The sequence below is a fragment of the Eleutherodactylus coqui genome, chromosome 3, assembly GCF_035609145.1.
Source record: "Eleutherodactylus coqui strain aEleCoq1 chromosome 3, aEleCoq1.hap1, whole genome shotgun sequence".
In the NCBI taxonomy this organism is placed as follows: Eukaryota; Metazoa; Chordata; class Amphibia; order Anura; family Eleutherodactylidae; genus Eleutherodactylus; species Eleutherodactylus coqui.
In genome coordinates this window covers 202861840-202875946 of record NC_089839.1, presented here as the reverse complement: position 1 = coordinate 202875946, position 14107 = coordinate 202861840, and the positions used below count along the sequence as shown (strand labels likewise).

The window sequence follows — 14107 nt, the reverse complement described above, 5'->3', positions numbered from 1 at the left end:
AGCGTCTGTGTGAGAGTGGCCTAAACCAGACTCTCCAGCTCTGTCCCCGAGTTGCTGCGCTGTCTGCTTTTACTTGTCTGCAGGCATATACCCTAGCACGCTGCGGACACTCATCCTTGGACTTGCACTATTCAGTGGTTAGGGCCACAGTGGCTCCGGAATTCTGCAGTTGGCTTTGTGTCTCTCATTCAGTGCTTGCTGTACTTCTTACTACGCCCTCACCATAGAGGTACAACACTGTCTATTTTCTTCTTGGTGGCATTTGAGCAGTGTGACCTCGCACCTAAGAAAGATAGGACATGCGTGACTGCAGTGCCCGCATCTAAGGTCCGTGCTGCGAGAAGAGATACCTCCTGACCTATCTTTGGTGTGTGATGCACAAGAGTCTCCATAGACCCCTATGGGAGCTGGAGTTTAGCCGTGTCCCATACTCCGAAAAGAAGATTACAAGTCATTAAGAGGATTTCTGCCGAGCGAGGCAATTCAAAACAGCAGAGGCGCCGTTACACCCAGAAGCACATTTTAAATGTCCCGCTGTCCCAGCGGGGATGAGGGGAAGCCCCAAAGATTCTGTTAATCTGCCTTAGTTCCCTTAATCCCCACAGGGACTAACACGAGTTTACAGAGGGACATTTAAAATGTGCTCCTGGGCTGTAAGTTTTCAATGTCCCGCTGTAAGCAGCAGGGAATCCTCCAGCTCGCTACTCGGCAATTTCCTAGCAGCAGGGGGGCAGTAAGGGACTCCCTCCACCTCTCTCCCCAGCAGCAGGTTTCCCAAGGGATTTCCCTATAGCAGGGAGAGCGAGGGGGCGGGGTTAGAGGGCTTCCCTGAGAGCAGCGGGGGGAGGTAGCTAAAGGAATCTGCCCTCTAGCCCTGCCCCTCTCAACTGGCTATGGGGGGAATCCCTGAGAGAAGCCCTCTAACCCCACCCCCTTTCTCTATGGGGATATCCCTCGGGGATCACCATAGCCCCGCTCTCTCACTGCTATGGGGATATCCCGAAGCTTTGCGGGGCTCATCTCTCTCTCCTCCAGGAGCAGCTGCACTTTTTTTTAAGCAACACGCTGCTCCAATGAACATGAGATTTTCACGTGCATGAAGCTTGGGTCTTCTGTGTGTAAAAAATTGCTAGTTCAAACAATTTTTAGTGCAATTTAGCCGCAATTTTTTCATGCTCCTATACTATGCTAAAACCAAGCCCATGTGAAAGAGCCCTTAAAGTCCCTAAAAAACCCTTTAAATGATAAAACCACAGATGTCTAAATATTTATATCATTGAACTCAACACTAAATCTGTAACCAAGGAGCTCCCTCTAGTGGTGGCTGCGGACAGTTATTGTTTAATGTAACTGCAATGCTTAAAATTTGACTTATTATTGTGTAAAGAAACTTTTTAAAATGCAAATATAGAATGATTTATTAAGCAGACATATGACACGTGTCGGCAGGTAAAGCTATGTACAAAACTCAGTCATGGAACGGTCCCAGCAAGCAAGAACATCGCCGTCCGCAGAAGATGGAATACAGTAAAGGCAGTGAAAAAAATATGTATATTAATCTTCAAGCTGAGTTAATTAACATCGTGTCACTCTCCATCTTGTTTGTCCATACTGGAGGCTGCGCACCACATGTCTTTGAAGTCCAAGGGGACACCAGTCATCCTCTGGAAGATGTCCCTAATGTCATCGCAGGTCGTCTCGAAGTGAGTGGTGGCATCATAGGATCGGGAGATAAAAATCTAGGGGAAGACCATAGAAGTCAATTCAATTAAGAAGACGCTGTATGAAGACATTACTGTAGGTAGTGCCCTGCCAGAGCCTTCCTTTTTCATGACATCAACACAGAACATTTCCTGGCACTCTTTTAAAGGCATTGAGCCTGGAGCACAACCCCTGTGCATATGTCCTATTAAGTCATATGAATGTAATAGAGTCCAGTTCCCCTCTCAGGATTCCCCTCAATGTCATATAATGGAGAGCCACAGTAAGGGCAGGTCTCATTCTGGTGAACCCTTCTGCCCAGGGCGTAACTATAGAGGGTGCAGGGGATGCGGTTGCACCCAGGCCCAGGAGCCTTAGGGGGCCCATAAGGCCTCTCTTCTCCATATAGGGAGCCCAGTACTATGAATAAAGCATTATAGTTGGAGGCCCTGTTACAGGTTTTGCATTGGGGCCCAGAAGCTTCAAGTTATGTCTCTGTGCAGCATGGTTTAGGTATGGGTACGGGTACAGATACAGATAGAGGGGAGGCCCCATCTCACCTTTTGCATCAGGACCCCTGAGCCTTTACTTACGCCCCTGCTTCTGCCTTCCTGGTATTAGATGATGGCCATTCATGTAATACTATATTTTTTCTGCAGTGACTGGCCACAGCTTTCGCCGGCCAATTGATTGCTGGGGGTTGCCAAGAGCGGGACCTGCGGCCCCACATTCTGGGAGGGGTAATGCATCTTGGTACAACCCCTTTAAATTGGGCGTATGGTTATTCCCATGCATTAAAGGGATTGTCCACTTTCTGCTCAAATTTCAGAAATATCATTCTAAGCGAACCTTAGCCTGCATGTTGAAAACCCCCAAGTCCATGGCTAACATATGTGCAGTCCTCAAACTACGCAGTCTATAGCTTCCGAAAGTAGTGACAGCGGCGTCCTATACTGCCATGAAAAGCATTCAGTGCTCCTCCTGTCACCCTTCGGGACACCGCAATGCAATCGCAAGGCACCAATGGGTTCCTATGGCAGTTGGAGGACTGACAAAGGCCTGTTTATCTGCCATGTAATTCAGCCTATTAGATGCTGCTCCCGTCAGGGCCTAATAGGCCTATGACTTAGGCATTGTAGAATGTACTACATAAGTAATGCAGTGTACTATTCTAGTGAACGAATGATCACATCCTCAAGTCCTCTTAAGAGACAGAAAAATAGCATAAAGAAAGTTCAATCAGGTGTATCCACTTAAAAAATATGCATTTTTCTCCACAGGAACCTTTTTCTTAAAAAAGCAGCACATAATAGGTATTACTGCATTCATAATGACCCAAACAGTAAAAATATGTAGTTATTTATCTCGCTTGGTGAATTCCAGCTGCAAATTGCGCTATTTTAGCATTAAAAAAACTATTCCTTTTTTCCCTCAGTTTCTCTCCTCCAAAAACGGACTATAAGGATGGACAGCCTGAACTGAGCCATAAGGCAGGTCTGAATGTAGCCTGAAGCCTTATTTACACTATTTAGCCATGATAAAACGTCGGACGAAAATTGCGACCATGTGAAGCCTTGGATTCCAATGCATTCATTCACATGGGATTATTTTGGGGGGCGTGAAAAAAATCACACCATCAAAACGTCAAATCGGTGAGCTTTTTCAGCTACCGATTTTTCATGCTGCGTCAAAAGATAGGTCTTGATCTTTTGATAGAAACAAAGATGCGAATTTGCTGCGATTGTCTTGCGGCGATATTGCCCAAGTGAAACTAGCCTTAAGCTGGGTTCACACGGGACTGAAATCCATGGCATGTCAATTTCAGCGCGGCTTGGCCGCAACAGATCAACTGCAGCGTGTGAACGAGATTTTTGCAAATCTGATGCACTTTGCTGGCTAATTCCGGGATAAAAAGTCGCAAGGGGCATTTCTGCGCAGAAAGTCTGCATGGAAGTTCCATGGCAATTACGCCCCGTGTGAACCCAGCCTTACGACGACGTTCTGTTATCCCACCTGGTTTTTTGTTCCGTCATGTTTCGGGATATACTGGTCACTAACGGACACAAACCTGTGAAAAAGACAAAGGAGTTGAATACTATAAAACACAGTGGGCCTCATTTAGCAAAACTAGCTAACAGAAAATGTGTCTTCATTGCTCGTAACAACCAATCACAGCGCAGCATTCATTTCTGCGGAATTGAAAATGGCTTAAAACCTGCCTGCAATTCTGCATCAAAATCTGCAGTTAGAACTGCAGATTTTGGAGTGTAATTCTGCAGCTGCGGATTTGGCGGCGTGATTCCAACCCGCGTGAAAGGTCCCTTAGAAGACTGCGCTCGATCCTCTTTTTTCCAGCATGTGATAGGACAGACACATTCCATAGATCACATCTTTGAGGGCTCTCCACCCCTCCTTATGAAGAGTACATGATGTCAGTGCCGGAATCCTCCGGCTCACCCCAGGAACAGTGACTCACTGCGGCTGTATTTCCTGGATTCCAAGGAAGTTCTAGGAAATTTTCTGCCCACACATGTTGCAAAAGTAGAATTTTTTTTTTTAATGCTGTGTGAGATTAAAAAGGGAAGGCTGATGTAGTTGTGAAACAGTGCCACTCATGCCCAAAGGCTGTATCTGGTATTGCAGCTCAGCCTCTTTTAATGATATCATTGACTGCCCGGCTCTAATTTTTCAAGATTATATAAAGAAAAAAAGAACAGCAACTTTTTTCTTCTTGGGTGGTTTCCCACATATTGCCGCAATCTTTATGGTCTTTATTGCAGTGTTTAGCCAAGTGTTAGCTGTAGATCAATAGGAAAGACTACACACTGAGGGCTCATACCAATGATAGGAAACACTACACACTGAGGGCTCATACCAACGATAGGAAACACTACACACTGAGGGCTCACACCAACGATAGGAAACACTACACACTGGGGGCTCATACCAACGATAGGAAACACTACACACTGAGGGCTCACACCAACGATAGGAAACACTACACACTGAGGGCTCACACCAACGATAGGAAACACTACACACTGAGGGCTCACACCAACGATAGGAAACACTACACACTGAGGGCTCACACCAACGATAGGAAACACTACACACCGGGGGCTCACACCAACGATAGGAAACACTACACACCGAGGGCTCACACCAACGATAGGAAACACTACACACCAAAGGGCTCACACCAACGATAGGAAACACTACACACCGAGGGCTCACACCAACGATAGGAAACACTACACACTGAGGGCTCATACCAACGATAGGAAACACTACACACTGAGGGCTCACACCAACGATAGGAAACACTACACACTGAGGGCTCATACCAACGATAGGAAACACTACACACTGAGGGCTCATACCAACGATAGGAAACACTATACACTGAGGGCTCACACCAACGATAGGAAACACTACACACTGAGGGCTCACACCAACAATAGGAAACACTACACACTGAGGGCTCACACCAACAATAGGAAACACTACACACTGAGGGCTCACACCAACGATAGGAAACACTACACACTGAGGGCTCATACCAACGATAGGAAACACTACACACTGAGGGCTCACACCAACAATAGGAAACACTACACACTGAGGGCTCACACCAACAATAGGAAACACTACACACTGAGGGCTCATACCAACGATAGGAAACACTACACACTGAGGGCTCATACCAACGATAGGAAACACTACACACTGAGGGCTCATACCAACGATAGGAAACACTACACACTGAGGGCTCATACCAACGATAGGAAACACTACACACTGAGGGCTCACACCAACAATAGGAAACACTACACACTGAGGGCTCACACCAACAATAGGAAACACTACACACTGAGGGCTCATACCAACGATAGGAAACACTACACACCGGGGGCTCACACCAACGATAGGAAACACTACACACTGAGGGCTCACACCAACGATAGGAAACACTACACACTGAGGGCTCATACCAACAATAGGAAACACTACACACTGAGGGCTCACACCAACGATAGGAAACACTACACACTGAGGGCTCACACCAACAATAGGAAACACTACACACTGAGGGCTCACACCAACGATAGGAAACACTACACACTGAGGGCTCACACCAACGATAGGAAACACTACACACTGAGGGCTCACACCAACGATAGGAAACACTACACACTGAGGGCTCATACCAACGATAGGAAACACTACACACTGAGGGCTCCCACCAACGATAGGAAACACTACACACTGAGGGCTCATACCAACGATAGGAAACACTACACACTGAGGGCTCATACCAACGATGGGAAACACTACACACTGAGGGCTCACACCAACGATAGGAAACACTACACACCGGGGGCTCACACCAACGATAGGAAACACTACACACTGAGGGCTCATACCAACGATAGGAAACACTACACACTGGGGGCTCACACCAACGATAGGAAACACTACACACTGAGGGCTCACACCAACGATAGGAAACACTACACACTGAGGGCTCATACCAACAATAGGAAACACTATACACTGAGGGCTCACACCAACGATAGGAAACACTACACACTGAGGGCTCACACCAACGATAGGAAACACTATACACTGAGGGCTCATACCAACAATAGGAAACACTACACACTGAGGGCTCACACCAACAATAGGAAACACTACACACTGAGGGCTCACACCAACGATAGGAAACACTACACACTGAGGGCTCATACCAACAATAGGAAACACTATACACTGAGGGCTCACACCAACGATAGGAAACACTACACACTGAGGGCTCACACCAACGATAGGAAACACTACACACTGAGGGCTCATACCAACAATAGGAAACACTATACACTGAGGGCTCACACCAACAATAGGAAACACTACACACTGAGGGCTCACACCAACGATAGGAAATACTACACACTGAGGGCTCATACCAACGATAGGAAACACTACACACTAAGGGCTCACACCAACGCGCGTCGCAGGATACGCCTGCGGATTTTCGCCACGGGAGTACCGCTTTTAAAAACAAAAAGCGCCTGCTGGTGATCGCGGAATTTCCACATGTATTTCCACGGTCTCCATTAATGCTATATTAATGGAGACCCCTGCGGTGTAAATTAGCGATAGAATTCCACATGTGAGCATTGGCAGGCCGAAAAGCTGGTAGGTTCAATAGAACCTAATAGCTGCGGAACTTAAGTGCGGATTTCCGCCGTGGAAAACGCGGCAGAAATCCGTCCGTGGGCATTCACCCTAATTAGGGTGGTTTCACATGGACAAGAAAATCGTGCGATTTTTACACAATTCCTTTGCCTGTAGCGAACTCCTATATGGTTCCAAAAAGACAATTTGGTCCCCCTGATTTACTGGTCCAACTTACTTCTGATCGATGGGCTCCAGTAGTTCCAGGGCTGGCAGGATTTCGCTCTCCGGATTCTCACTTTCTACCGTTGTACTAATGATAGCGATGTACTTCCCGTCCGATGCCACACAGTGGGCACAGGAGACCACGCACACGTAGATGTCTGAGCAGAGCAAACACATGCAATCATCAGGGCTCATAGTGAGACATGTCTGCACTCAGCTTTCCTAGACTCCTGAAATGCAGGTCTGCCTAGTTATGGAGCAGTATGTACTAGAAGTTAGTAGTAGCACGCTGGCACTAAGTAGGCATACTAATGGGGCTGTACCAAAACCCACTTTGATCAGCCTTTTATCCCCTATCCTAAGGATAGAGGATAAGTTAGGGATCTCCCTCTCTTCTCATTACTGCAGACTCACTGTATCCCCTTGCAGTGACCTGGCAATTGAATACAGTGGTGGTGGCGCATGTGTGGCACTGCTTCATTCATTTCAATGGGGCTTGATGGAGATGGCGGAGTACAAGCACTTGACTGTCTCCAGTAGTCCCATTGAGAATGAATGGAGAGGCACTGCGCATGCTGGACCGCCGCTCCATTCAATCTCCTTCTCACTACAGGAGGTGCAGAGAACCTTCAGTGAAGAGGAAGAGGGGTACAGGAGACCTCCATTCTCTGGATCAGTGGGGGCTTCAGCAATGACACCCAACCTATCCTATGTATGGGTGATAATAGTAAATTTTGGTACAAACCTTTTAATGAGGGGGACAGGAAGAAAGCTGTCTATATATCTGTATAAGCTGTCTTAGATCTACATCAAGCTTAAAGGGTGTGTAAAATTTTGCAACCAATTTTCTTTATTGCTTCTATGCATTTGAAATAAGGAAAAGGGAGCCAACTTTGCAAATAGTATTCATTACATATCTTCTGACAATTTGTGTATACGAGGAGTACAATTTAAGGGCAGCTTCATACGGACATATGTCCAACCGCGCATGCATCAGCGCAATGTATTTGTGCTATGAACAAGGTTTTTTTTGCGCACCCATTGGCGTATTTTACTGTACTTTTTGCGCCCAAGGCCTGTTAATATGCGTGCGGGGCACAACCATGCCCTGATTTAAATAGCTATTTAGCCTAATGAGTACCAGATGTGTTCTATTTACAGTAGAATTGCGCAGCGTATTGCAGGCACATTTGCGCACCCCCATAGACGTCTATGGGGACCTTACAAAAGTCAAGCATGTTGCTGGACTTTTTGCATGTGTGAAATGAGCATGCCCTGTAGGTGCAAAATGTAAGATAAAATACACCAATACTTACGCAAAAAATCCTCATTCACAGCGCAAATACATAGCGCTGAGCAATTATACAATTGCGCATTAGACCATGTGAAGCCGCCCTTAATACGGAACGCATATATGCCCGTATGTATGAGGCATAACCCTCTGCGTATTCTGATTCTGCAGTTGGATTGCAAAAGTGCACATACCCTTTAACTCAATTTTAAGCTGTCTAACCTGATTTTCTGTTGACCTGCGTCTGGGGAATGATGATTTGGCAAGAAGTGCATTCGTTGGTGTTCCTGATGGGATGGCTGAGGATGCAGATAACTCTTATCACCTGGCCGACTTTCTTCACTTGGTTGGGGACGTAGCTGGGGTCGCAGATTAACTGTTTACAGTGGGCAATCTAGAACATAAGAGACAACGTTAACTGCTTTGGGGGTCTCGGGTATATGGGGTAAATTATAAATAATGTTGTGATCATGGGGTGCGACCGCTGATGCATGTATTTGGAGACACTATGGAAACCCAATTATTAGGATCGGTGGTCAGACCTCTACCCAACAGCAAATTATCTCCTATGCTGTGGATAGGAGTAATTTTATTTTGGGGACAACTTCTTTAGCTGGAGTCACTCCTGAATTTTCAAGGTTGCATACCTGACAGCGACTGTAAAGGTCCATTTATACGCAACAATTATCACTCAAAATGCATTCAAACGATGGCATATGATTGATAATCGTTGCGTGTAAACCATCATTCACTTTTCAGCTGAAGGATGATTTTAAGGTGAGCTTAAAATCCATCATTCAGCCAGAGAGAGATAACAGGGACAGCAAGATGTGTTCTGCACAGGGGTCGGAGATTACAATGTATTCTGCAGGCAGCCAGTGCAAGGACAATGGATTTGGGTGCAGAGCTCAGACCACATGCTGTTCTCTACAAACAGCTCCTGCAGGCTCTTTTACATGCAAATAAGGGTGATAAAGTGTTAATGGAGTGTCCATTAACACTTTTTGCAAAATGATTACTAAAACTGTCAATCTTTGATTATCTTTGCGTGCAAAATGGGCCTTAAGTCAAGGTCCCCTTTAATAAGGCAATATGAGGCTTACAGGAAGTGGAAGATTCTCGGTATCTTTACCTGTTTCACATGTTACAAAAAGCAAAAGAATTTTGAGGCCCGCACCCATAAATGCTGACACTCCCAAACTGAAGGTGGCAAGAGAGTAGAACACCCAGCAGTCTGCCAAGATATCCAGAATACAGTAAATCTAGCGTTACACAGGCGAACCAGTGTCCAAAAAGTCGCTTGGTAGAGCAAATGTAAGGGCCCTTTTACACGGGACAACCTGTCGAGCGCAGATGCCTAACAGGTCATTCCACTGCTTTTACACAGGAACGATCATCGCTAGTGAATGGTGGTGGAGTGGGCTGGGGCTCATTCCAGCTCGCCCACCTCCATTCACCGTAAGGTCAGATTCACATGACCATATTTGCGCACGCAATATGCAGTGAATGGAATCCATTGATTTCAAAGGGTTAGCTCACAAGCAAGTTTTTTGCGTGTACAATTCCATCACAAAAAAAAGCACATACCATGTTCTATTTTCCTGTGCACTTGCACAGGAAAATGGAATATATGAATCTAATGAGCCATTTCTTTGTAGAGGACCATGGCTGCGGGTTACTTGGTGCGCAAAATAATCCCATTTGCACGCAAAAAAGCTGCAAAAAGTACAGTAAAAATTGTAGTTATGCGCACAAATACACAACGGCCAGTACGCAGAAATGTGGGGTAAATGTGCACGCAAATACGCATACACTTGTGTGAGTCTGGCCTGAAGGGCTTCATCACACAGGCGTATTTGCACGTGTTTTCGCATGTGCAAAATTTACGTGCTCTAGGGTTGCAAAGGGTTCATACGGATTTCCATATTTTATCTGTGCAAAAAAATCACAACGTGCTCTACGTTTGTGCGCATTTGAGCACCAAGGGTCCACAAAGAGGTCTGTGCTGGAAAAAAGCACATCTGGAACTCATTGGACTATTTAAATCAGGGCGCCAATGAACGCACCCGGTGGGCTCAAAAAGTACAGTCAAATACGCCGACAAACAAATCTCGTTCATAGCACAAATACATCGTGCTGAGGCATGCACAATTGCACATACGCCCGAACAGGCAGTCGTTCATAGATGAGTGACTGCCTGTTTACAAGGACCGATCTGTTCAGTGTTTTGCTTGCAGAAACTGAACGATAAACGAGAAGCGAATTAATTCTAATTCATCGTTCAGTCGGTGCGTGCGTGTACACTGAGTACAATGTAGGAAACGGAATGATTTATCTGCCCGTGTCAAAGGGCCCTTAATGACAGTTATTCTATGTAGACACAGCAGGGCTGCCAACTGTCCAGAAATTCCTGGACTGTCAGTAAAATTAGGGCATTTTTTTTGGAATATCCATGAAAAAAATCAGGTACATATGTCTGCACGTCTTTAGCCCACCAATGAAGTTTTAATTAATATTGTCTAAACCTGGGTGCGTCCTAGGGCTCCTTCACGTGGGCATATTTGCAACACACAGAGAATAGAACCCATTGATGTCAATAGGTTTGTACGCATCTCCCAATTTTGCGCTTGCGAAAAAAAAAAAAGCATGCTCTTTTTTTTTTTGCGCATTTGCGCACAAACCGCTCCCATAGGAATCTACATGGGGTGCACGCAATGTGCAACAGCCTGCGCAATACTCTGTGCAATTTTACGAGCAAAATAACACATCTGAATAGCCATTTAAATAAGGGAGTGATTGTTTCCTGTGCACAAAAATTCTTCCCCTGTGAACGCAAAAAGTACAGTAAAATACACCGATATGCATGCAAAAAGCACTCGTTCGTAGTGCAAATACGTTGGACTGAATCGTGGAAAAACACATATGCCCATGTGAAGGAGCCTTTACAGTCAGAAAAATATGGAATATATATGCGAGTGATCTGCAACTGAACAGTCCCTACTAGTCTTTGAAAGACCAGTGCGGCAGCCTCTTGCAGCTGCAAATGTTCACACAACAATTTAGACTGTGAGGCTGGACTGATGGCTTAAGGCCCATTTACACGCAAGATTATCGCTCAAAATTCATTCAAGCGACCGCAAATGAGTGATAATCTTTGCATATAAACGCTACCATCATGCACTTTTTGCCTGAATGATGATTTTTAGGTGAGTTTAAAATCCATCATTTAGACCGCGCACTGTTATCTCCACAGGAGCTGAAGATTATATTCTATTCTTTTAGCAGCCCCTGCAAAAACAATTGAGCTGATTGCAGAGCTCAGACCACCTGCAGGGAACTGCAAACAGCTCTTGGAGGCTCATTTACACGCAAATGAAGCTAATAAAGTGTTAATGGACATTACTGTCCATTAACACTTTATGCAAAACAATCACTAGAACTGTCAATTAGAGATGAGCGAGCATACTCGCTAAGGACAATTACTCGATCGAGCATTGTCCTTAGCGAGTACCTGCCTGCTCGGAAGAAAAAGTTTGGCTGCCGATGCGGGCGAGAGGTGAGTTGCGGTAGTGAGCAGGGGGGAGGGGAGAGAGGGAGAGAGATCTCCTCTCCGTTCCTCCCCGCTCTCCCCCATCGCTCCCCGCCCGCCGCTGGCAGCCGAACCTTTTCTTCCGAGCGGGCAGGTACTCGCTAAGGGCAATGCTCGATCGAGTAATTGCCCTTAGCGAGTATGCTCGCTCATCTCTACTGACAATCTTACAATCGTTTGAAACATTGTCCTTGCATGTAAATGAGCATTTCGTTTTCAGACCTTAATTCATCAAATTTCTTCTCTCCTGCTCCTTCCTATCAGCTAATCTATAACCACAAGAAAGGTAAACTTTATTGTAGTCATTAATGAGCTGATAAAAAGGTGAGGAGAGGAGAGAGCTGTCAGTCTAGCCTCATTGACAGATCTATTGAGACTCAGTCTGCAGTGAGTATATACAGTGATATGTAGAATCTGCAGAAGAGGAATGGTGCAACATTTTTAATTAAACCCCATTGCAAAAATGATTGTCAGCCCAAAATTCATGCACTTAAGTGAAAAAAAATCTGCCTCCAAAGCCTTTGATAATGCCTATACTGTAAGCAGGTTCTGCATAGTAGATAACATACATTACTCACCTCTCCCTCAGATTTCACTCCAACTACTTTCCCCTTCTCCATTAGTATCTCGTCCACAGGTTTACTAAGCATATAAATCCCACCGTACAAAGCACTGAGCCTAAGGGGGGCAAAGGGGAGAAATTTAAAAGACTAGTACTTATTAGGGATAATCACAATCTCAGCAGTCCGCAACCCATGTGTTACCATGCAGGGCGGCGCTGGGTCCCGCGGCCATCGCGCACCGCTCCGGTATCGGCTCCGGCGTCCCGGAGCTCTGCAGTCGCTTCTTTATGCAACAGTGGGAGAGTCGGCTCCTCCCACTCTCCGCCCCTGGGTGGAGGCTTGAAGTTAAAAGGCTGGCAGTGACCTGAGCTCACTGCCAGTTATTGGTTCTATTAGCCACTAGTTAGTCTGTCTGCAGTGAGTCGCAGCAGCTCCTAGTTTGCTATTCAGCTTCCTCCAGCCTGTCTTTGCTCAGCCGTTGGTCTGTTCCACCTGCCTCTTCTGTCGGCACTCTGTCCCCCGTTAGTTAGTTCCATCTAGGTAGTCGCCAGGTCCCTAGCCAGAGCAGGGACCGCCGCCCAGTTGTCCGCCTGGGGTTAGCCAGGGCCGAGGCAAGTAGGCAGGGACAGTGGGGTGCGGGAAGATCAGGACACCCCACCTGGCGCTCGGGGGGCAGAGTGCCGTAACACCATGGCTCTCCAGCTGTTGTGAAACTACAACTTCCAACATGGCCTCACAGCAGGCTGGCATGTTGGGAGTTGTGGTTTTGCAACAAGAATATAAAAATGCAAGAATTATGGATAAAATAGGGCAGGGACTTCACCTGGCAAAACCCTGCGGCAGCTCCCCGAGCCCGTACAGGGGGTAGAGATAAGGACTTTTGTTATACTTCGATAGGGAGTCACAGTACAGTCTGATTCGGTTTATGGTCTCCAGACATGGATGGTCCAAGTAGCTGCAGAGAAGAAGCAGAATAGGTTATCAATAGCTGATCAGTGGGGGTCTGCTTGGGACCCCCACCGATCAGCTGATTCCTGATGCTGCCACCAATGTATTCAATGCTGGAAGCCGATAGCACTGACAACATCGCAGCAACCCGGTTTGGTAATGCAGGCACAGCCATCCCTATTGAATTCAATGGGACCTGTGCCTGCAATACCAACCTGAGCCACTGCACCAAAGACAGCGCAGTCTGCTTCCACTGGGAATCAGCTCTTCAGCGGGGATCCTAGAGGCAGACTGACAGCTGGATGTTTCCATTCCCATTGTTGTTCGAGGTGTGTCCTTAAAGAATGTGACATAATCCAATCATTGCTGTCAGTCTGTGTGGGAACACGCCTCCATTGACCATGGGAGTTGTAATTTTTAATCACACCAGGAAGGCCAACAGAGGAACATCCCAATCTACAGTATAGATGAGGACATACTCAAAAAAAGACATACTAGGAGAGATAACTAGTCCTCTTTTATACAAATTAACCATTAAAGGGGTTGTACCTGGATCACAAGTTATCTCTTATCCAAAGAATAGAGGATGACTTGCTAATCAGTGGGGGTTTCAAT

The 14107-nt window shown here is 46.2% G+C and overlaps 1 protein-coding gene across 2 annotated transcripts in view; it reads right to left on the bottom strand.

Annotated features, from left to right (window-relative positions):
• Window positions 1–1400: 1400 nt before the first annotated feature.
• The window catches only part of LOC136621355 (rab GDP dissociation inhibitor beta-like), a 31236-nt gene continuing 18529 nt past the window's right edge, over window positions 1401–14107 (bottom strand). For both annotated transcript variants that reach the window (XM_066596809.1, XM_066596810.1), the window contains 6 exons: window positions 13368–13499; window positions 12560–12659; window positions 8615–8786; window positions 7115–7259; window positions 3715–3769; window positions 1401–1739 (listed from right to left, as the gene is read on the bottom strand). In XM_066596809.1, coding sequence (XP_066452906.1) covers window positions 1587–1739; window positions 3715–3769; window positions 7115–7259; window positions 8615–8786; window positions 12560–12659; window positions 13368–13499 — 757 coding nt within the window. In that variant the 3' untranslated portion in view covers window positions 1401–1586. The remainder of the gene's footprint in view (window positions 1740–3714; window positions 3770–7114; window positions 7260–8614; window positions 8787–12559; window positions 12660–13367; window positions 13500–14107) is intronic.